This window comes from Dipodomys spectabilis, unplaced genomic scaffold (genome assembly GCF_019054845.1).
Source record: "Dipodomys spectabilis isolate Male_0828 unplaced genomic scaffold, ASM1905484v1 ptg000017l, whole genome shotgun sequence".
NCBI lineage: Eukaryota > Metazoa > Chordata > Mammalia > Rodentia > Heteromyidae > Dipodomys > Dipodomys spectabilis.
This window is the reverse complement of record NW_024870694.1, coordinates 8,643,857-8,668,264: the sequence shown is the minus strand read 5'-3', so window position 1 is coordinate 8,668,264 and position 24,408 is coordinate 8,643,857. Positions and strand designations below refer to the sequence as shown.

The window sequence follows — 24,408 nt, the reverse complement described above, 5'->3', positions numbered from 1 at the left end:
CAGCAGATGCAGCAAGAAATCCTGCACAGAGGCTGTAGAATTGGGAGACAATCTGCCTATGGAGAGGCCATGGGAGTTCTCCCCGAATCCTCCCCCTCCCCTCTGCTGCAGACATCCAAGAAGCAGGCCCTGTGGAGAGACCTGCCCTGTCTGTCTGACAGGAGCCAGAGACTCTGCAGCACTCCAGAAATTCATTCTGAAGGAAATCATGAACATTCCTTTGTTTGAGTCAGACTCAGATGGTTTTTAAAAATAGGCTCATACCAAGAGGGAACTCAGAGGGCATCAGTTTTGAGGTAGTAGGGCAATACAGGCAAAAACAAGTCAGGGGAAACAGGCTAGTAACCACCTCTTTGCCTATGCACAGTAATTACAATAATCCTGTGTCATCTGTATATGGAAACTGAGGCACAGGTTGTACAGCTGGTTGAGGGAGAAAGCTGGAACTTCAGCTAAGATCTTAACGTTATTGGATTCCTCTTCGTTTGGTTCATGAAGCAGGCCTTGTTTGTGTGGGAAAGGGATGTGGGATGGAGGACTGAGTCCTCTGTCCTATAGGAACAGCAGGCTTTAGTGTTTGCGATCGCTGGCAAAGGTGCAGGATTGGCTGCTCGGATTGTGCAGCAGTAAGGGCTCCATGGCTTCTGTACATCTACTACACACACAGAATCTACTTCAATTTCAGTGTGCGTGGACAGTTCTGTTCTGGGATACATAGTATATTTCCTGATGCACTCAGTAAGCTCAAGGCAGATTCAATTACCTGGTGGTATGAGTAGAAGCTTATAGTCAGTTCTAAGGTATTTGTCTTCAGTTCTGAAAGGATTGAGGAAACGTTATCTTGGCTTGGATTCCCCAAGTTATTGTCCTTGATTTGGCCCTCTCTGTAAGCCCTGGAGGTAAGGGAGCAAAGGCCACACAGCTGGACTTCGACTTATCCCCTTGCTTTATTATTCTGAATGAATCCTTCTTTCTTCATCTGTTGGTTGTCTTATTGTAGAGCCAAAACCTATTTTCCTTGTAGCTGATAGACAGATATAGCAGTGTTTTACTTTTCTCTATTTTTCCCCTCCCATTTTCATTTCTTTTATTGACAGTACTGGGGTTTGAACTCAAGGACACATGCTTGCTTACTTAGTAGATGCTCTACCACTTGAGACCCTCCCTCCCTCCCTCCCTCCCTTCCTCCTTTCCTCCTTTCCTCCCTCCCCCCTCCCCCCCCCTCTTCCACCATACTTTCAGGCTTTTTTATTTTTAAGATAGTCCTTCCTTCCTTTCCAGGCATGTGCCTGAACTATGATCTTCCTATTTTACGTTTTCCACTGTAGCCAACATATGCTTATTCCATTGAGGTAAGAGTCTTACTTTCTGCTCAGACTGGCCTCAAACCAAAGTCCTCCTGATCTCAGCTGCCTAAGCAGCTACGTTTATAGGCCTAAGCTACTGAGGCTCAGCTATGACTTTTGAATAAAGCTAAAGTTCAAAATCTGTGTTTTTGGTTTTATACGTATAATTTCTGATGATAATGAGTTCTATCTGGATGTTCCCAGATATACTTAAGAACAAAGTACTCCAGAAAATCAAATGGCTGGAAAAGAAAGAGAGACTGCCCTTTGGGATGCTTTACGTGACTGTCTTCATCACCTGTCCTCCCTTGACCTGTTCATCTTCCCTTTTTCCACCTGGCTCTTACCTTCCTTGTTAACTGTTCCCTGCTTTCTGTTTCACACATGTGCAGTTTCCCTCTGGGGCTGGAGAACCTAGGGCTTCACCCTCAGTGCCATATTATTCCCTTCTGGCACTCCAAGAAAAATCTTTCTTCTTGGCGGCACACAACCACTAAAACAAAGAGGTTGGTAGATCAGTTTTGAAAGAGTGAAAATCCACCCTTTCAGCTCCCAGCAAGTGTCTGTGGCTCCTAACATGTGTGGCATTCTGTTGGCACAGGTGACCAGACTACTTTCCAGCTCCAAGTGCGCCAGGTGGAAGACTACCCTGTGGATCTGTACTACCTGATGGACCTTTCCCTCTCTATGAAGGATGACTTGGACAGCATCCGCAACCTGGGCACCAAGCTTGCCGAGGAGATGAGGAAGCTCACGAGCAACTTCCGGTTGGGTTTTGGGTCCTTTGTTGACAAGGACATCTCTCCTTTTTCCTACACAGCACCGAGGTACCAGACGAATCCATGCATTGGGTAAGTGGCCTGTTGTCTTTCTGTTTAGTACCTAAGAGTAGAGAAATGGCATAGGAGGAAAACCTTAGTCCCAAGATTTGAGAGACAAGGAAACTAAGGCTTAGAGAGAATAAATGACTTGCCCATGATTACACTCAAACAGGAACTTATAGACTTGGGATATGATTCCAGGCAGACTAGTTTGGCAGTGTGCATTCTCTTGAATAGAATGCCTGTGTTTGGTCCCTTCTAAGAAACTCTACCCGAGGCTGAGTAATAGCATATGCTGCAAACCCTGCCAGGCCTGCCATCTAGGGGCTTACCTGGGCTGTACTAAGATGCAATTCTTGAATATCTGTGGGTCTTTGAAAAGTTTAGCTTGTGTAAAACCTGATCTGTTTTCTTTGGTGCGCTCCCTTATGCGATGACTCAAGGATCCAGGCTCCTTCCATCCCATTATGTCACTTGTAGTTCTTGGCCTTCTGCTGGCATTGAGGGGAGGGGAGCTGTTTTGAATCCTGTGAGCCATCCTCTCCCTGCAGCTCATCTTTGGCAGCCTCAATAGCTCTTAGCACCTCTTTGGGCTGCGTAGGGCTGGGTGATCAGCGAAGTGGGAATGTTTTGGCGGCCTGTGTTCTTCGGAATCCTTCCTGGGCTGTTGTCTACTCTCCTAGGTCTTTTCCATGGGTGGGAAACCAACATAGTGATGGAGTAATAGTAAGACAGAAAAAGGTTTTAAATATAAATGGCCTCAGCCTCCAAGAGGAACTAGGGATCATCATTTATTGTGGAGTATGGCTTCTTCCTGCCCACAAGTGTCATTGACATTATTATCACTCCGTCCTGTCTCGTAGGCCCTTATCAGTTGAGTCAGCCACATCCAGACCAGATGTCTACTTGGAGCTTGTTTTGTTTTTAGTTTTGATGGGACTGAGGGTTGGACTCAAGGCCTTGCTACTTGCTGGGCAGATACTCTACCATTGGAACCACATCCCCCAGCCCTGTTGTTGGAGTCTTATTACTTATCAAGAGCCTTGGCCTCCTAACCAAAACATTTTTCATTTGGTCTGCACTAATGATTGTATTCCTTCCCCGACTTCTTTCACTTATCGGGCTTTATCTCCAGACGGATGGGGTGTGTCTCCACTGAGATGCTGGTTGGAAGCTGGCAGAGGATCAAGGACTGGCTGTGGGCACTGCTCAGCATGTGAATACCCGAGGCTATTCCACAGTGCTTATTCAGAGCTGGCTCTCTGAAGCTCTCCAGGGCAGAACCAGTTGCAGACAGTGAGATTCTTGACAGTGAATACCAGGCATCCTGAAAAGCTGCTTGTAACACAGGAAATCGAGTAAAGAATGGGAGTTTTGAAGGAAGCATCAGGTCTAAGTTATGCAAATTTCTTTTCTCTAAGCTGAGAAGATACAAAGGGAGTCACTGTGTAGCTCAGTGAGCAGGCTCAGATTTCTTTGCCCACACAGCCCCGGTGTCCAGGCCATGCAGCATCCTGTGTCTCCTAAGAGTCCCTGCTGCTCCTTGAGGGGGAAAACAGTATTGACTGTGTAATGTGACTGTTCCCTTAGCAGGCCCAGTCTGTGCATATCCTTTCTGTTGTAATGGCATCATGACTTACCAACGTTTACAAAGACAAGATTTAACCAAGAATAACCAGAAGAATTTCTAGGGTTTCTTCAAAAGCTAGGATTTCTGGGGAAGTCCCCATAATTCCCCACCATTCCATCCCTCTTAGCCTGCAGCTGGTCCATTTTGCTTGTTTTTACCCCATGCTTGGGCTTTATAGACCTGTGATTGGATTTCTATCTGACTGTCACTTCTTTCCTATTAAGGTGGAGAAAACCAGAGTGAACCCTTCCCAAGCCCTAGGAACCCTTCAGTTAGGTGTTTCTCTCCCAGGGCTATGGGACCAGCAGTGGCAGCTACCAGGGCATTTGGGGGATGGGAAACTTAGGGAAAGTGACATTACCACTACAGGACATCTTAGAGGAAAGAGATGCACTGGGGCTTTCTTTAGACTTGTCTCTCCTTTCTCTGCTCCAGATGTTTCTTTATGGGATGGAAATTGTGTATTCATAACATCCATCTTAGCATGCACCAGAAGTGCCAAGTCTGAAGTACAAGGGCTGCCATGGGAATTAAAAAGGCATAGAGAAAAGCTCATACCTGTAATCCTAGCTACTCAAGAAGATTGAGATCTGAGGATTCTGGTTTTCAACATCGGCAGGAAAGTTTGTGACAATCTTATTTCTTAACCTAACCACCAAAACACTGGAAAGGAAGCCGTGGCTCAACTAGTAGAGTGACCAGTCTGGAGCAGAAAAGCTAAAGGATAACACCCAGGCCCCGAGTTCAAGCCCCAGTACCCATCTATCCCCTCAGCCCCCTAAAATAAGAAGGCATAGAGTAACTTCAGCATCAGATTAAGGAATTGTTTAATTGAAAGGGTGATTCCATTGCCTTCTGACTTCTTTGTGGCTGAAAGAAAGTCTGCTTTTGCTGGGTTCAAAGCTAGCTGGGGCAGAGAAATCCTAGAGACTCTTATCTCTAACCAGCAAAAAGTCAGAAGTAGGGGTGTGGCTCAAGTGGTATTGTGTCAGCCAAGTAAGAGTTCAAGCCTTGGGACTGGCATAAAAGCAGTTGCTGTGCTTCTCTCTAGAGGCTTTTGATATATTCTGTGATGTGGACTCCTTTATGTCTAGGTTGATAAACTTTTAAATATATTGTTCAAACTTGGTCAACTTGTTTCTTTTAAGAATATATCTTTTTTCTTGAAAATTCTGAGTTTATCTTGTTATTTTCTTTCTTCTATTCTTTCCATTTTCATCTGGACACTGTTAGGTGTCCGTGGAAGCTTCTCACTGTAAATGTCACATGTTAGTTTTTCTCTGATAGTTTTAAAAGCCTCTCTGTGTCTGTCTCTCAGAGACATAATAGGAAATGTTTCCCAGCTTGCCACTTCATTCCCCAGTTTTAGTGTAACCTATATATAGAAATTTCATTTCTTAACTTCAGTGACTGTATTTTTTATTTCTCTAATTTTTATTTGGTTCTTTTCTAGACTCCTCCTCCTCTTCCTCCTCTTCTTCTCCTTTTTATTTCTAGAGTTTGGTTTTGGTTTCCATTTTTGTTTGTTTTATTTTTCTAACATTCTGTCTGGCCTTTGGCTTCTGTTCCTTCTGGATGTTTTAAATACCCTTGTAAGAATTTTAGGCCACTCTGTTCTGTTTCCTTCAGGGTGTTGGGTTTGCTGACATTCCTGCATGGTGGTTTGTTTCTCCTGGGGTTTATAATGCTTTTATTAGCTCATCTTCATTGGAGGCTGTTTCCCATCTAACGCTCATGTGCCTTGGCATGCTGGCTTCCTGCAGAACAACTTTACCGTTTTCTGCTGCTGGGAATCTTCTATGTTCACTGTGGGACTCGTTTTCCTTTAACTCACAATTGGGGGTTCCTTCACCATAAAAGTTGTGAATTCTGATAGTCCAGGCCTGGTGGACGTATGATTCTTATTGTGCTCAGCCTGGACCGGTAGTAGGCTTCCTTGCCTCTTTCCCAGGCCATGGATGGAGAATTTCTGCTTCTGGTTTTGTGAGTGGCAGCTCTTTGAGTTCAGCTGTATGCAGAGAGTCCTGTTACAGTTCTGGGCCTTGTTCAGGTTGGAAGTTTATCATCTGTGCCTGATACACCCCTGTTGTACATGCTGTGTAATGTCCTGTCCCTGTCCCTGCACAGTGTGGACGCCTTGCCTGAGTTGCACACACAGCTCCCCCCGCCCACCCATGTGCTCCCCAGTCCATTCATTGTTGAGTGGCTTCCTCTCCAATTCTGGCATCTGGGATTTCCCTCCTAAGCTTCCAGGCCTGGCGTTCTATTTAAATTTTTAAATTATATTTCATGCAGAAGTTCTCTATGTTTAGGCTAAGATGAGAACCTGCTCACATAAGCTCGATCCAATTTTATCTTGAAAATTAAATTGTTTCAAGGATTTGCCTAGACTTAGTAATGTTCAAATTGGATTTGCTTTATACACACACACACACACACACACACACACTCGCTTGCCCAGCTCTTTAATCTCACACACACACACACACACACACACACACACACACACACACACACACACACACACTCGCTTGCCCAGCTCTTTAATCATACATTTTTTTTCTTCTTAGTTAATAATATTTAACTTAGCTATTCCTTATGAATGGCTCTTACCTGGGAGCCTATAGAAACACTGGGTGGGTTCTCTCCTGGCAGGAGACCCCAAAACAACCAGGTCTGAAGGCCACTCAGCAATTCCATGGGCTTGGCCGGGTACCTAGTCACAGGAGACATCCTATTCCAGTTAACATCTTTGTGACAGCTGTTTTTTCTTCTTAATAAGAACCATCCCTGATTTGCTTCCAGTAAATTTGGTGTAATTAAGATGCCTTTCTGGAAAACATAACCCTTTTCTCCCTTTTTTTGGGGGGCAGGGGGGAGGATATTGGCATTTGAACTCAGTCTTGTGCTTGGTAGGCTGGTGCTCTTCCATTTGAGCCATGCCTCTTTCCCTATTTTTTTTTGTCGGTCATGGGGCTTGAGCTCTGTTCCTGGGCGCTGTCCCTCAGCTCTTCAGCTCAAGGCTAGCGCTCTACCACTTGAGCCACAGCACCACTTCCAGTTTTCTGGTGATTTATTGGAGATAAGAGTCTCACAGACTTTTGTTCCCCTGGCTGGATTTGAACCATGATCCTCAGATCTCAGCTTCCTGAGTACCTAGGATTATAGGTGTGAGCCACCGATCCCCAGCCCGTTTTTTTTTTTTTTTTTTTTTTTTTGACAATTTTATTGTTACCATTAATGTGTTTTTTAGAGAGGTCACAATTTCACAAGTCAGGTAATGGATACAGTTGTGTGTTTTTGGATAATGTTATCCCTTTACTTTCCCCTAGTTTCCTCCTCCCATCTCTGCCCACTAGTTTTGTGAACTTTTCTACCCAGGTTGCCCCTCCAACCTCAGTCTCCCAAGTAGTGAACACACTTTAGAGATGCTGATCACTTAACAGCCATTCTCCAGTGTGAAAATCTATCTGTATTTCTGTTGTGGGAGTGAAAGGGAAGATAGGGAAAAAGGTTGAGCTATAGCCATACTTCTTCCAGCTTTCCTGATTTTTTCAATTAATTGTAATTATTCAGTCTCTCTCCCTGCTCCCTTTCTGTAATCAATCTGACCAGCTGTGACAATATTATCACTCTTGAAGTCCTAAATCATGATGTCTAACAACCCAGAAAGGAGTAGGAACTTGGTAGAAGATAGGCTGTGTGTGTGTGTGTGTGTGTGTGTGTGTGTGTGTGTGTGTGTGCGCGTGTGTGTGTGTGTGTGTGTGTGTGTGTGTGTGTGTGTGTGTGTGTGTGTATTTTCTCTCTGGCCCTGTCTATATGTCAGCTAGCTGTGGATGGAGCCTCAGCCTGTTCTTTCAGAGAGAATGTAATTTCTACCACTGTGCCCTTTATGACACAATGAGGAGGTCATGAAATGCCTGGCTGGCCTGAGTTACGCATTCAGAAAGAATCTGCTGTTTCCAAGCATAGGGTATTTGTGAATCTGTGGAGAAGTGAGACATAGAGGAGAGGCAGACAGGTAAGGCGTAGTTGCTGTTGCCTGTCTACTGGGAAGAGGTGGTGGCTTGTTGTGAAGGCTCTGGTGTGGTATTGTGACTGTAGTGAATGGGGCTGGGATTGGCAAAGATTGGCTTTTCACAGAGGAAGGGAGCCTGCCCAAACCTGCCCTGGCTGGGCTAGTTGGGGCAGCAGTGAAGGTGGCTTCTCTAGCAGTTGCTAAGCCTGTTGCTTTTCCCAGGCACAGGCAGATTACAAAGGCTTTCCTTCTCCAGGGCTTCTCTGATGGCTCTTACTTCTTATTACATCCTTTATAGGGATGAAAACCCTGTCTCTCTGGGCCAGGTTCCTGCCACTCTTCCTCTTGCCTGTCCTCATCCCTTGTCCTCTGTCTGCAGACCCACCAGCCCTGCTTAATCTCCTGCGACAGGCTCTCATGTGCTCTTCTCTGGCTGCCATATTCTTCTTTCTCCTCCTATCCCTTCTGCACCCATCTATAAATAAGTGAGACAAAATAGAAAATAGAGATAACCAATGAAACTTGACTCTTTGTAAAGATCAACCAAACAATAAGCTTTCTTCTAACAAAGCCTTTCTGCCTATTTCATAGCTATTGAGCAAGCTGAAGCTCCTAGAACTGTTGTTAGGAACTAACTTCCTCCAGGAATAGAGCCTCCTGGGGTCTCCACAGAAGACTAAAAAGAGGAACTTGTTTAATATTATAGGAAAAAGGCCTGAAAGTAATCTACTGTTGACATGTAGTACTTCCTTCTTTCCAAGTTTCAGATACCATTTCCTATTTACTGATGCTTAGTTACTAAATGATATCTATGGCATGTAAAAGAATGAATAGTTTAACTGTCTTCTGGTGGCTCATGCCTGTAATCTCAGCTACTTAGTTGAGATCTGAGGATCGTGGCTCAAAGCCAGCCGAGGCAGGAAAGTCTGTGAGATTTTCTTTTTTTTTTTTTGTCCAGTCCTGGGACCTGAACTCTGGGCCTGGGCGCTGTCCCTCAGCTCTTCAGCTCAAGGTTAGCGCTCTACCACTTGAGTCCCAGCACCACTTTGGGCTTTTTTCTTTTTGCTTATGTGGTGCTGAGGAATTGAACCCAGGGCCTCAGGCATGCAAGGCAAGTGCTCTACCACTGAGCCACCTTCCCAGCCCAGTCTGTGAGATTTTTATTTTCAGTTAACCAGGCAAAAGCTACAAGTGGTGCTCAAGTGGTAGAGCACCAGCCTTGAGCAAAATAGCTAAGGGACAGCGCTCAGACCCTGAGTTCAAACCCTAGTACTGCCACAGACACATTAAAAGGGGCAGTTAATCTGTATAAACTAGTGAAGCAGAATGAATATTTTCATTCTGGTTCATGTGCTGCCATGTCTTGTTGGTGAGCATAAGAAACATAAAAAAGGTTGTGGGATCATTTGTCATGTAGCAGCACAGTTAATAGGAGAGGCTCAATTCCTAGAGCAAGTCTGCTCACATTGCCCGCCATAGACATTGCCAACTTCTCCATACCATTGGTCTCACTAATCTTTCAAAGCTGTCACCAGGTCTTCCTCTATCCAGAGGAGTCTATTATAATGCCTACTTCCTTATACCCATTTATCCACACCAGGCATTTCTGTGATATATGCAATGTGCTCACCATTAGGATTGGAGGTTAGTGTTTAGGTTATTTATCTTTATACCCTCTGCTTTATCTGTCCCAGGGCAGGTGGTAAATTCTGGATGCTGGGTAAATTCTGGTGCCCCCCACAACACTCATACTCCCCCGGATACTTGCATAAGGATGTAGAGACAAGCTGGGCATCAGTGGCTCACGCCTATAATCCTAGCTATTCAGAAGGCTGAGATCAAAGGATTGTGATTCAAAGCCAGCCTGGACAGGAAAGTCCGTGAGACTCCTATCTCCAATTAACCACCAAAAAGCTAGAAGTGGAGCTGTAACTCAAGTGGTAGAGTGCTAGTCTTGAGCAAAAAACAAAAACAAAAAACACCTCAGGAACAGTGTCTAGTCCCTGAGTTCTGGGCCTGGTCCTAGGGGACCAGCAAAAAGTAAAAAAAATACAATAAAGGATCTAGAGATAGTATTGGAAAGTGACTCTCTTCTTCTTTCTTGCTAGTTACAAGTTATTTCCAAACTGCGTCCCATCCTTTGGGTTCCGCCATCTGCTACCTCTCACAGACAGAGTGGACAGCTTCAATGAGGAAGTTCGGAAACAGAGGGTGTCCAGGAACCGCGATGCCCCCGAGGGGGGCTTTGATGCAATCCTCCAGGCTGCTGTCTGCAAGGTAACTGTTCTTCCTGGTCCTGGGTCTTTACAGGAGGCCAAGGTAGAGAGTCTCAGTGTGGGTGTGGCATTTCCTGTAGGAGGTGACAGATGATGAGCTACCTCAGCATGTGGCATGGTCCACTCTGGCATCCAAGTGTAAGCTTTGTGGCCACCTGGGGAGATGTCCAGCTTTCAGGTCAGCTGGAACTTAGGCTTGGCTTGAGCAGGCATGTGCCCTCTGTGTCAGGATGAGGTTGTTCAGGGGACACTTGTCTTTGCCAGAGATTGGCTGTTCTATGGTTACACACTTGACTTTTTGCTTTTTTTTTTTTCTTTTCAGGAGAAAAGAAGTGCAAAAGTCAAGCCATAGACATAGAATCACATAGAATTTTCTGTCCTAATTTTGTTAGACTTTCAATATTGTCCTATTGGGGATCCCAGGTGAAAAAATGGAATTGTGTGACCCCTCTGATTTGTTTTCTTCTGTTTCTTTGTAACACATAAATCCGGAGGAAATGAACTCATACTTTTTAAAGAAAAGGTTCTGATTAGAGAAATATATAAATGGAATATTGCTATTGACTTACCCTTAAAATAATTTTCTCTGGGTGCTAGTGGTTTGTGCCTGTAATCCTAGCTATTCAGGAGGCTGAGATATGAGAATTGTGGTTCAAAGCCAGCCCAGCAGAAAAGTTCATGAGACTCCTACTTCTAATTTAGCCACCAAAAAGCTAGAAGTGGAGCTGTGACTTAAGTGGTAGAGTACCAGCCTTGAGTGAAAAGAAAGCTTGGGGAAAGCACTCAGGCCCTGAATTCAAGTCCCAGGACTGATCTGTATACACACACACACACATACACACTACTGTCAAAACAAAGCAATTGACAACAAAACATAAAAATAACCATTCAAGTTCCTTATAGCAACACATATTTTGCAGTTTTGCAATCTTTCTAGTGCATATACTTAGCATTTTTCCACAGGCTCATCATGTTTTATGTATAAATGGTAATGCTTTCTTGAAAATCCAGGCAAGTTCAGTGAGGTGGTTAGAAATGCTTCTGTTTGGGGAGGTCAGGAAAGAGGTGAGAACCTATTGCAGAGGTTGCACATGGTGGCTGCTACAAAAATGCTCAGTGAACAGCTCTGAATTGTATGCACTACCATAGTTTCTGAGCTCAGCAAGTTTGTGTTCAGTGCATTATACATGCATCCTAGATATGGATGAGGAGGGAGCTACAATGTCCTTTCTGAAATAAGAAACCCCACGTGGTAGTCAGAGATGGGGAAGGGAAAGGAAAAGCCAGAGGAAGCAGCATATGCCCTTGCGGTCCTCTGACGTCCCTCCATCCTGCCATACTGAGTCTTGTTCCTCCTGGAGTGGGAATCCCAGTGGCTCTCCATCCAGGGTGGCTGCTGGCCAGAAACACATGGTTTGCTTCACATGTTTGTGTTTTTTTTTAGCAGTCTGAATGCCAGATGGAACACAGCTAGAATGTGTTTATCTCTGAGCTTCTTAACTGTGTCACAAAATAGCTTACAGATGTATTCCAGAAAGAATATTTGATTCTATTTTTGCCAGTCCTGAGACTCGAACTCTGGGCCTGGGCACTGTCCATGAACTTCTTTTGCTCAAGGCTAGCACTCTACCACTTGAGGCACAGAGCACCTCCTGCCTTTTCTGAGTGGTTTAGATGAAAGCTTCACAGACTTTTTCTGCCTAGGCTGGTTTTGAACCACTATCCTCAGATCTCATCCTTTTGAGTGGCTAGGATTACAGGCATGAGCCACTGACATCTGGCATCTTAGATATTTTTACTGGCATTTAGATCCTAGGAGGTGATGTCTTCACAGACATCTAGCCAATATCTACATGTTAGCCTGGCAGAAAATAGTTCAGAAAATATAAGATTCCTCTCATCTACATGGAGAATTTTACATATTTTTCTTCTTTGGGGGGAGGAAGCCATCTTTAAATAAAGGCTTCTTGGTACGGGGAAGCCTAAGCAAGTCCTACTACATTACTTCTACTAGATTAATTGGAGCAACTTGATTGCTTGGGCTATAGTGATCTAGTGGACTGATGGGTCTACTCTCATGCCTGAAAAATCTCCCTATACTATCTCAGATGGATGGAGTATCCTACCCTTTGAAATTGTATATTTCAGGGGATTTTAACGGATTTCTCCAACTCATTGCCAGGACCTGGTAAATTATTGTTGACTGAGAAACATTTTATGAGTGTATGGATTTCAGATTTATACGATTTGAAGTTTCTACTGAGGTCTTTGTCACCAGGAATGCATGGAAAGTTAATATGGCTTTGAATCATGCGGTCTGCTAGCTACCAGCTTCATTTTTCTCCTTTCCTTTTCCTTTGTGCTACTACACACTATATTTACATAGGAATCATTTCTAAGTCACTTGAAACCATTTGTTTGTAATAAATGTCATCTTTCCTGGTCCACACAAGCCTTAATTATGCTAGCAAAAAATTGGGAATTTGTCAGGGACTACCTTTTTGTAACAGACTGGGACAACCATGCCATTAAAGCTAATGACTTGAATAATAACTTGAGACAAATTAAGGCAGGAATGTGGAAAGCAAGTTTATAAAACAGTATGGACAGGATGATCCTGTTTAGCAAATAAAAGAAAGAAAAAACTATGGAACATATTTAAAGCAGGGAGCCTGTGGCTCACACCTGTAATCCTACCTACTGTGGAGACTGGGATCTGAGGCTCAAGCCCAGACAAGAAAGTCTATTAGACTCTAATCTTTGATTAATTACCAAAAAGTAGGAAGTGGGGATGTGGCTGAAGTGGTATAATGCCAACTTTGAGATAAAACCTATATAAAAACACAAGGCCCTGAGTTCAAGCCCCAGCACTAGACTAAAACAGTTTTCTTAGGAGATAGAATTATAAGTTAGTTAAATCTTTTTAATTTGGCTACATTTCCATTATGAACATTATGGTTTTTTAAATTATGAAGCATTTAATAAAGTGGGAAGAATAGTGAAATTAAACCTAGTGTTCATCCTTAATGATTACCACTCAAATGTCATTTGCACTGAAGCATTACTTACTTTGTTTAATGAGTTTCCTGCCTACCCCTGACTGCCCAGATTACAGGCCCTCCACCTTAGTGGTGCAAACTGGTGTATCGGGGGGAAAGGGCTTCAATCTCCAGCACTGGCTGGGTATTTCCTAAGGCTGGAGTTGCTTAGACAGTGCCTGCCACAGTGCTGCCTGCTCTGCTTCCTCTGGCCCTGGCCCCTTGGAGATGGAGCTGAGCTCACAGTGCCACGAGGAGCCGTTTGAACTGATTTTGTTCTCACTCTACTTCCCCTGGGTTGAACTATATGTTATTTATTTGTGTGACTTCTCAATATGAAACCAGCCATTCACGTGACTGACTTAACTCCTGTCTCTCTAGCCTGCTCTGTGTTTCTTGGAAAGCTGTTCTTTGCAAGACGGAATCTACCTGTTTCTATTTAGGATTTTATTTTGTATAAATAAAATGAGTGGCGGTTTTGAGTTGCTTTATTTCCCCCCAGCTGTCCTCATTGCTGTGAGAAAGCAGTTTGGCAGCATCTGTAGCTAAAGGAGACATTCTCACCCAGGCAGGTATTTTTGGTGGTGCCCTATTCCCAGCAAGTTTGGAGATGAATGCCATTACCCCTCATGTCTTACCTTTACCCAGAAGCCCATGGTTGAGCCTTGTTTATACTTTGTCTTGGTCAGAATAATGGCTTTTCCCATTCCTAGTTTTATCGTTCCCATAGGACTTTTAGAAGTTGACTCTCAGTTGTTTGTTCTGAGATTGCACAGGTGAGGTGTGATATATACTACTGGCTGGAACTCAGGCTGCTTTTCTAGTCTTTCAAGGAAGTACCTTGGGCCTACAGAGGACTAGGGGTGGGGGGGTGGTAGGGGGAGGAGCCAAGGGACTTTGGGTTCCAAGCTGCCAGTCACCACCTAGCTGTTGTCATGAGTTTGAGGTTAGGAACATAAAATCTCTACGGGCTGCTTTTTCCCATCAGATCTGTGCAGCCCAGCACATTGCTTGGCTTGCCCAGCCTCTAACACACCAGCATGTAGCCCTCATAGTCTTTAGACATTCTTTCCATTTTAACATTTTAGTTTTGATTCTCCAACTTCGCATTGAGCGTTAAGTTTCTGCATCATTTCTGCCCTCTCAGAAATAGATGAACAAATCTTAAAGCAAATGAAGTTGCTTTGCTTGAATGAAAACATTTTTTTTTTTTTTAATGTGGATGGAGTCCTGTATTCCTTTGCTGGTAAGAAGATCCTAGTCTAAAATAGAGACCACATCTCCTGAGGCTGATGGGACCACTCTGTGCAGGAAAACAAGTTATGTGGGCCTCATGAAATTAAAGTAATTGCTCTGCTCACTTGACTCAGTCTGGTTCACTCGAAAGCCCATTCTCTTTCTGGTCCCAGGGACCAGGTACATTGGGAAGTAGCAGTGGTACAGTGTAGAGCAAGGGCACTGGGTTTAGAGTCCTTTTGTCCTGCCTTGAGCTCCAATTCTGCTGCTGCCTACCAGCTCTGTGGATGCTGGTGGGCTGCTTTCCCACCTACACATGCTCATTGGGAAAAGGCAGAGGGTGGAGCTGGAGGCAAGGGTGATCCCTGGGTGCCCTTCACCCATGCTGATTAACACTGCTTTCTACAAAGGACTTAAATTATAGCAACTTGACCCTTTCCATGCATGCGTGCATAAGCTACTACTTGGGCTTCAACTTGGGGCTTAGGCACTGTCCCTTAGCTTTTGAACTCAAGGCTGGCACTCTACCATTTGAACCACGTAGCTCTTTTTCTGGCTTTTTGATGGTTTTAATTGGAGCTAAGTTTTAAGAGACTTTTCTGCACAGCTTGGCTTCCAACCTTGATCCTCACATCTCAGCTACCGCTGCTCAGTGATCATCCTTTTCTGCCCTCCTAACAGTAAGGCCCAGCTGGCTGTGAAGGGTTTCCTTTCTGTACCCTGATGCTCACACTTTCCACAGTGTTGATTTGGTATCTTTGGACTTGTTGCCTGGTTCCTACTAGACTTTAGATGTGCGTAATTTTTTTCAAGTATGCATGAAGGGCTGTAGGAAATTGCCCTCTTTTCCCCCACAGCACACACATCTAGGGCCTTGGCGTGCTTGGAGAGACTCCTCCACATGCTATCTGTTCTGTTCTGGCCAGCTCTTGTTGCTTCTATGGGCAATCTCATCCCTGGTCCACTTGCCCTTCCTCTGCTGCAGAGTCTCTGCAAATACCATTGAAATGTTGGATTTCCTGAGGAGGTGCGTGCAGGTCAGGTGTGCAGAGTTTCACCTGTGTTCTCCACTGTCTTAATGATGGTTTTCCTTGGCTCTCTGTGTTACAGATGGCAGTCGTGTAACAGGTGCTTTTGAATTATTCCACCAGTTTTGTCTCTAAGGTGACATCTCTAATCTGTGACCCAGCGGTTCTCTATGCTGTGGGCTTCACTGCCTTGCCAACAGCTAGCTGCCTGTCCTCAGGTAGGGTCAGGAACTGGCTGGATTCCTCCTCGGTGTTGTCAGCTAGGTATGGTGAGAGTATGTATCCTTTAACCGTGTAGGTAAACCAACTGCTCCCAGCCTTGCTTCTGCCCTGGGAGACATCTGCACAGGCAGACAGCTTCACTCACTGCTGTGGCAGTGAAGAGTTAGGCCTGGGGAAAGGCCATCTCTCAGTCTCCACCCAGTGACCTCTGCGTTCACACTTGAATGACCTCTGGTCAGCTGCCCTGACTCCTGCCAGGTCCTTTGCACGTGCTGTTTCCTCTGCTTGGAGTACTCCTCCCTTATAGTCCTACTTTCCTGTCTCCTCCTCCTCCTCCTCCTGTTCTTCTTCTTCTTCCCAATAGAATTTATTCATTTATTTATTTTAAAGCAGTCTCTAGCCTTTCCTGGTCTGATTCTCCTGTACCATCAGCCTCCCTCACCAGTATGGGATATTGGTTCCAATCAATGAGCAGTGGTGATCAACCGGAGTCTGTCATTTACTTTAGGGTTCATCGACCTTGGTGGCTGGTATCCATCCTGTAGATTTTAGCAAATGTATAACTGCATGTGTCACACTGTGTACAGGGTGGTTCCCCTACTCTGAAAGCCCATGGTGATTAGATTTTTATCCCTCCCTTCTTCCTCCAATTCTGCGATTACCTCCCCCCTTCCCCACAATCTAACCTCTGCCTCCATGTGCAGATCTACATTTAATTGTGTCAAGAAACCTCCCTGACTGAACATCTAGACTAGGTCCAGGTCCCCAGGGACAGGTCCTTGGTCATGTCTACCCTAGGTATGATGTTATTTTTATTTGTGTTCTTCCCCATGGAGATAGTAAATCCCCAAAAGGCAAGGACTATGTCTCTTTTCTTGTAACTCTGAGTCCCCAGCACGAAGCTTCCTACCTGGCACACAACTGGTCTCCATTAAGCATCTGGTGAACAAACAAATGCCTTTGTGCTTCTGAAGTTCAGGAGCTCCCAGGGCCTCATACTATACACTGTACACTCTCCCATCATGCCTCGCTGCCTCCATGTCTAAGGAGTTTCAAGTATATCCTTTGACTTCAAACCCGACATGCTGTTTCTAGGTTTCATCTCAGTGGCAAGAATGGTGAAGAAAAGTAAAGAAAATGAGAAAAAGTTCCTGTCCTTGGGGTTGTAGGAGGTAGATAAAGCAACCTGTTTGTAAACATTACGTTTACCCATATAAAATTATTGACATTTGACTATTAATAGCACATATTTACCGATTGGTGTTTTTCTTCTATAAAATGGACCCCTCCCTCCCTCCTTCCCTTTCTCCCTTCCTTCCTTTTCCTTTCCTCCCTCCTTTCTTCCATTCTTTCTTTTCTCCCTTCCTTCTGCAGTGCTAGGACCCAAACCCAGAGCCTTGCCCATGCTAGGAAGGGACTCTGTCTCTGTGCTACATCCCTAGCCCCCCTAGATAGAAAATTCGTATGGCTTTTTTGTGTGCTGGGCTTGAACTCAGGGTTTAGATGCTGCCCCTTAGCTTTTTCTCAAGGATAGTGCTATACCATTTGAGCCACAGCTCCATTTCTGGCTTTTTGTGGTTAATTGGAGCTAAGAGTTTCACAGACTTTCTTGCCTAGGCTGGTGCCAAACTGTGATCTTCAGATCTCAGCCTCCTGATTAGCTTGTCTTCACATTCTGAAATTGTCTTCAGTTCAGATTGGACCCTGCTCACACAAGAATGGACAGAGGTCACACTAGAAATGTCTTGAGTTTAAGCTTGAGAATGCATTCATACCCTGAGTCACAGAATGAAATTTCTTTTCCCGAGCAAAGAAGTCCTACATTTTTGGCTTCATTAAGTTTAACCACAGAGCAGATTTTTTTTCAAAGTATGGGTAGAGACAGGAAAAAACACACTATTAATGTGAACATGTTTTGTTTTTTTTTTAAAATTTTTTTTGAGGTCCGGTCATGGGGCCTGAACTCTGGGCCTGGGTGCTGTCCCTCAGCTCTTCAGCTCAAGGCTAGCGCTCTACCACTTGAGCCACAGAGCCACTTCTGGCTTTTCTTTTCTTTTTGCTTATGTGGTGCTAAGGAATCAAACCTAGGGCCTCAGGCATGCAAGGCAAGCACTCTACCACTGAGCCACTTCCCAGCCCCAGATTTTTTTTTTAAATTTTATTTTTGCGAGTTGTAGGGCTTGAACTTAGGGCCTGGGCATTGTCCCTGAACTTTTGTTCTCAAGACTAGCACGCTACCACTTTGGGCCACAGCTCCACTTCTGGTTTTCTGGTGGTTAGAGATAAGAGTCTCATAGATATTCCTGGTCTGGCTGGCTTGGAACCTCAATCTTCAGATCTCAGCCTCCTGAGAAGCTAGGATTGCAGGTGTGAGCCGCTGATGCCCAGCCCAACCTCAGACCTTGATGTGGGATCTGCCACTAGCTGCTTAGGTCAGCCCCTTTACCTTCCCCCAATACCTGTTCTCTCTCAAAGGGCTTAACATAATGTTTTATTGTTACATTTGAAAGTTATTGAGAACTTATTGTGCACAAGATTCCCCTCACCCCAGTAAGGTAGAGTGAGAGGTACACAGTTGAGTAACCACAGCTCCTGCCCTCCACTCTCCACATGAAAGAGTGATGTGTGAAGTGAACAAAGTCTAGGGTGTAGGCAGTGTGCAGCCTCTGGGAGGACTGGGTCCATAGGAGCCAGTGGTTGAAATGGTAGCTAATAATCCTTGCTTACCCTGGTCTCATTGCTTCCCTGCAGGGCTTAAATGTTAATGATGTGGTCATTAACATTCCCTATGAGTTGAATGTGTTACAGGGCTGGCTGAGCTCTGTGCCAAGAAACACAGGCTTAATTCATTTAGTTCCCTGAAAGTGATTGTACTGTCCCCTTATGACAAGAAATAAGCTTAGGAAGTTTCTATGTAACTTTTCCATGGTCTTATAGCTAGAAATGACAGAGCCAGAGATGGAAGCTGGACCCATGTCCATAAGTTAAGTGAACTTATCATTGACATTGGAGGGTCTGCTCTGTGTGTGTGTGTGTGTGTGTGTGTGTGTGTGTGTGTGTGTGTGTGTGTGTTTGCACACGTGTGCACATGCACAGTGATATTTGGGCTAGAAATTAGGGCCTGGGTGCTGTCCTTCATCTTTTTCCCTCAAGATGGATATTCTGCCACATGTGCTATATAGCTCCACTTCTGGCTTTTTGGTGGCTAATTGGAGACAAGAGCCTCACAGACTTTCTTGCCCAGGATGGCTTTGAACCATGATCCTCACATCTCGGCCTCTTAAATAGCTAGGATTACAGGTATGAGCTATGGGTACTGAAGCATCTGCTGTCTTTTGAAGTCGCAGAAGAACAGAGAAGTGGGAGGGGTGATTTTCCAAATACATCAACTCCTAATCCCAAGGACCATCACAATTACCCTCCTGACCCTGTTTGCCAACTGCAGCACAGGCTGAAATAATCCCAGGGCATGTACTGTTTGGTATGTACTATTTGTCTCTGGAGCCAGGACCTCTCTGCTTATTAGGCACAGTTGTACCATGACTGACAGTCCTTAGGATTTCCAGGGAACTATGGAAACCTTAGGTCAGTGTGCTACTGGAGCGTGGGTGGCCGTTGGAATCCCTGTCTATAAGATGCGCTCCCTGACTTCTGCCTTGTCTTCCTCAGTTCTGAGGGGGACCTTTAAACTTTTGACTCTGCTCCAGTAACTTTCTGGAGGGAGGGTGTTGTAAGCACTGTCTCTGCATCAGTGAGTCAGATCAGCAAGCTACCCACATTAGCTCACTATGTTTTCTAGACAGCCTCCTGGACATGGTGCCCAGGCCCTCCCTGCGCTCTCCATTGGGTATGCTTAAGTGTGCGTCTTTCGCTTGCCACACTCTGCCTGTTATGTAAACACGGTACTACGAAGTGGATGTGGGGACCTGCAGGCCAGATGACTGCGAGGCCACTGGAAGATTCAGCTGCCAGATATAGGCCATGAGCTCAGGGCCCAGGCAGAGAGCCCTGCTGGCCACCGTCCCAGCCCGGCTTTCCTCTTTGTAGGTCACACCACATGGGGTGGGGGTCTGTCTCTGCAGAGGCAGGGCTGAGTGGATGGTGCTGGGTGTGGAAATCATGTCATCTCAGGAGATATACCAGAAGAAAGATATCAGCTGATTGAGGCTGTCAGCTCAGAAGATGGAATCAACCCTTCTGCTTGGCCCAGGAGATGCACAAGGATGGCCATAGAAAAGTAGCTTAGAGTCCAAGGAAAAGAAGACTGGCTAACGGGGCAACTCAGCATCAGAACAGATGCCTGATGGGGCAGGCAGTGTGCAGGTCTGATACCACGAGTGCATGCCAGAGAAAGAAAACCTGCTCTCGAGGGAAGTTAGTTGAGAATCCCTCGGGCTTCCTTCCAAACTCCAGGTGTTACCTATTTCCCCCAAGCCTGTTACTCAGTAACCTCCCTGGTGCTTTGCCTGCTTCATCCCTTTCTGACCTGTCTATCGTTCTTATCATGCCATCCTCTTAGCTGCCTTTGGATTTGGCCTCTGTGACCACGAACTCTTGCAAGCTTGCTTTGAGCTGGTGTCTAGGAAAATCTCTCCCTGGCTCCTGCCAGCTTCCCACAGAGCCATCTTTGTATTCTAGGAGGGGAGCTGCTCAGGGGACCCAGGGACACAGTGGGGATGGGGCCTTTAAGGACCTTCCTCTTGTCAGAGCTAGTGGTGTGACTCTTCCCATCTCCAGGAAGCTAAACTTCCCCACAGCTGGAAACTGGTGTCCTCAAACTAGAGAAACCAAGGCTTCTGTGCCCTGGCCATCTGTTCCTCTCTCCTCAGGCCCCAGGTTCTCTGGGGCCAGCTGTTGGAGATCAACAGATATAGCATGTCCATCTGCACTCTTAGGAAGAGTCGGTTTTTGTTTTTGTTTTTTCTTAGACTTGGAAGGGTTTGGTCTCCCTTTCAGTTCCTAATTCTTTTTCAGGGGGTGCCAGAGAGTTGGTCAGATTTTAAGAAACCCAGGGGAAGAAATAGAGGCAACTGCCTGCTAGTTTTAAAAATGAAGAGGAGAGATGAGGGCTAAGTCTGGGAGTAGCAGGGTCAAGGGAAGGGCTAGAGTAACCGGGCCAATCACTTATTTTTAAGCACATGGGAAGGAACTGGGGAGACACTGGCTGGTGGAACATTCTCCACAGAGAGTGGGACTTTACTTAGAGAGGGAGGAGCTGTCCTTCCTTTGGGACAGTGAGATCAGAGGAGAGGGAAGAAAACTGGCTAGCTTGTTTGGGAAGGAGGAAGACACTGGCTGTAAGGTGTCCTCACAGGGTAACAGAGATTCTAGGGACAGGTGAGGAGGGGTCTTGTCTCTCTGAGTGACAAATGAAACGAGGTCACCCCCTGAGACTGGGAGGATAAAAGGTGAAACAGACCTGGAGGTGAATTGGATACAGATCTGCCCAGCAGACAGAGAAGTAAGTGAACTGCAATCTTGGCTAGACACTGAATTTCTTGCTTAAGGCCAGTGAGTTTCTGTCTTGAGGGCTGGCCTTTGTCATATTTAACGAAATCAAATTTGTTTACCTGTTGTTTTTATTCAGAGACCTAAATAAATAGGTCTTTCTTTTTCATTTAAAACTTTTTAATAGAGAGGATATATGCAACATAAAATTTTTAAAGGAGATAAATGTTCCCCCTATCCTATAATTGAAATATAAGCTCATGTGCTTCTGAATTATAGACATGAGAGGCTTTGTGGAAACACTGAAGATAACAAACATCAATTACTGAATGTTTACTACATTCCTGAGCACGCACTACTTTCCTGGGCTCTGTGCTTCCTGTGTGTCATTTTGTTGACTTCCCTCAATAGCCCTATTTGATCAGAGTGGTTATTATCTCCTTTGTATAGATGAGGAAACTGAGATTGGCAAAGATGAAATAACTTGCCCAAGAATACAAAGGCAAAACAGATGTGAGGCTGACTTGCCAGTCATCTGAGCCCAAACACATGGTGGTTGGTGGATAGTGGTCAGATACTCCTGCCAAGTAAGAGAATGTTTATATATGCTGTTCCCAGCACATTCCTGACTGCAAGTTCATGCAACGTTCTGTATTTAACTGACATTCTGAGCAGAGCAAGCCTTCCTTAAAAAACAAAATAAAAACTTGATAAAGGTATAATTGATAAGTAAATATATATTACATATATCAAATGAGTAGGGATTACATTGTTTTTAGACAGTCTTATTGTTTTATAGCCTGCTCTGGTCATGAACTTGTGATCCTCTGGCCACAGCCTTCTGATAGCTGGGATCACAGGTATGTGATTGGCTCACTTTGGTAAATTTGCACATATGTGCACACTCAAGAAACCATCAACACAATCAAGAGAGTGAACATTTTATCCTTAACCATCCCCCAAAGTGTGCTTGTTCCCCTTTGTAGTTCTCCTTCCCCCACTGCCCCAGGCAACCACAAATTTACTTTTTGTCACTGCACATTAGACTGTATTTGCTGAGGTTTTTCTCTTCACAATATATAATCTTTTTTGCCTGGCTTATTTCATTCGATTATTGTGAGATTCCTTTATGTAGTTAAGTGCTCAACCCTTTTTTTTTCCCTGAGGAGTACTGCATAGATACTGTAGCATGTGTTAGGATTGTATAGTGTAGAGCAGATAGTCATTCACCTGCTGTCCTGAGAGAACCACTATAAATGCCCGTGTTCTTGCCTTTGCACGAATGTATGCCTTCTTTTCTATTGAGTCTGTACTTAGAGGAACATCTGTGCTAGATGTTTCACTTTTAAATTAACTTTCCTGATGGTTTCTTTTTGCTAGCAGCACTAGGGCCTGAACTCAGGTCCATCTGCTTGCTCTACAATGGAGTCACACCACCCCATTCCCCTCCCTCTATCCAGTGGTTTTCTAAAGTCTGCGTATCAGCAATCTATATTACACCTGTGTATTGGGCATCTTACATTTCTATAAGCAGCCCATGGATTTCACCTGCATTTAGAGTGTTAAGACCTTTTAATTTTAGCTTAATAGTCTGTAAGAACATCTTGCAGTGGTTTTTTAATTAATTCAGAGCTTTTAACCTGTTTGTAGCATAGGGATTCCTGTTCCTTAAGCTAATGCATCGCCTCTACACCAAGTCGTAAAAGGAGAAAAAAAATATAAAAGGTTTTCCTGCTCATTGAAGATGATTATAGATTCCATTTATAGTTTATTTTATATGCCAAGTAATTTTTAATACCTTGTGTCTAAAAACCTAGTCCCAGCTCTGCAAAGTGGGCTTAGTGCCATTTTGCAAAGAAAAAGGCTGCGAGAAGGGAGGCACAGATTCAGGATTCCGCATTTGGGGCAGAGTTTAAACTCCGAATCATCTATTCTATAGTTCACAGGCTCTGGCCTCCAAGGTACGTTCTGTTTTGTAGGTGAGTTATTTTTACTTCCTTTAGGAAAAAAAAAATCTAGGTATGGTAGCACATATCTATAATCCCAGTACTCAAAGGTAAGGTAGGACAATCCAGAGTTCGAGGCCAGCTGGAGCTATAAAACTCTGTCTTAAACACAATAATATTAGCCAGGCATAGGTGGCTTATACTTGTAATCCTGGCTACTCAGGAAGCTGAGATCTGAGGATTGCAGTTTGAAGCTATCCCAGGCAGCATGGTCCATGAGACTTTTATCTCCAATTAACCATCAAAAAACCAGAAGTAGAGCTGTGACTCAAGTGTAAAGTGCTAGCCTTGAACAGAATAGCCCAGGCTTTGAGTTCAAGCTCCAGGACCAGCACAAAAAAAAAAAAGAAAAAGAAAAAGTGGGAAAATCCCTTTCCAACTATTGCTCCCAGTTCGAGCATGGAATACAGAACTTAAAATCTTCAAAATGGCTAACACTTCCAGCAGTCCGTAGGGAATTTATGTGTAATGTAAAAGCTCCGTGAAGTCACCGCATGGGCTCTCCAAGCTGAAGGCCTGGGTGAATGAATAAGCATGTCTGGGCTCTTTCCAGCAGCTCTGCCTCTGGGCCAAGTTTGTTGCTCTGTTGACAACCATTGGCAGAACAAGAGCTCGCTTCAGAGAAAACAGGGATTACTATTCTGCTGTGGCACTCTTCACTTGTGGAGCTCTTTCCATTTCATATGTAGCCTTCCCTTCCACAAACATTGGTTTTGCATCCAGCAGACATGAGTGGAGGACCTGCCATGTGCCAGCTCTCCGCTGAATTATCTCACTTATGATGTACACTCACGGCTTCCTCTCCCTATATGACTATGTGCTTGGTGAATGGGTAGTTTAGCTCTGGGGGTAACATACTAGCCAGCCAGTCTGCCTTCTCTGACCCTTACTTGTTGGGTGGGCTGGTTACTTTATTTCTCTGAGCATCTGATCAACTGTAAGATGGTAATCTACGCTTCTTGCCCTGGAGCCTGGAGGCCAAAAAGGAATGTCTAAACAGGAAGTGTCGGTGAAACCGGGGTCAGACCATCTTGATGGGGCTGGTAGGATTTTGAGCCTTTCAGGCACATGTAGTTGTTTGCTCATTGCCTGCAGTTGTCTGGGGTTCAAGGAGTGGAAGTTGCCTAGGCGGCAGCTGCAATCCTGAATGCTTCCTGCTACCTTCATGGCCTCCTCCCTCCTATTTGAAATGTTCTGTCCAGGTGGCTTTTCTAGTGATTTTCCTGCGATTTTTTTCATGTGTTAAATCTATAGATCAACTTTAGAGAAGCGTTATCTCAATACTGTTGATCTTTCCACTCATGAAAATGTTATATCTGCACATTTCTTTAGGTCACTG

At 44.7% G+C, this 24,408-nt stretch overlaps 1 protein-coding gene across 1 annotated transcript in view; it reads left to right on the top strand.

Annotated features, from left to right (window-relative positions):
• Itgb5 (integrin subunit beta 5) overlaps positions 1 to 24,408 on the top strand; it is a 125,115-nt gene that overhangs the window by 42,849 nt on the left and 57,858 nt on the right. The window contains exons 4-5 of the mRNA XM_042668194.1: positions 1,948 to 2,197; positions 9,924 to 10,092. Coding sequence (XP_042524128.1) covers positions 1,948 to 2,197; positions 9,924 to 10,092 — 419 coding nt within the window. The remainder of the gene's footprint in view (positions 1 to 1,947; positions 2,198 to 9,923; positions 10,093 to 24,408) is intronic.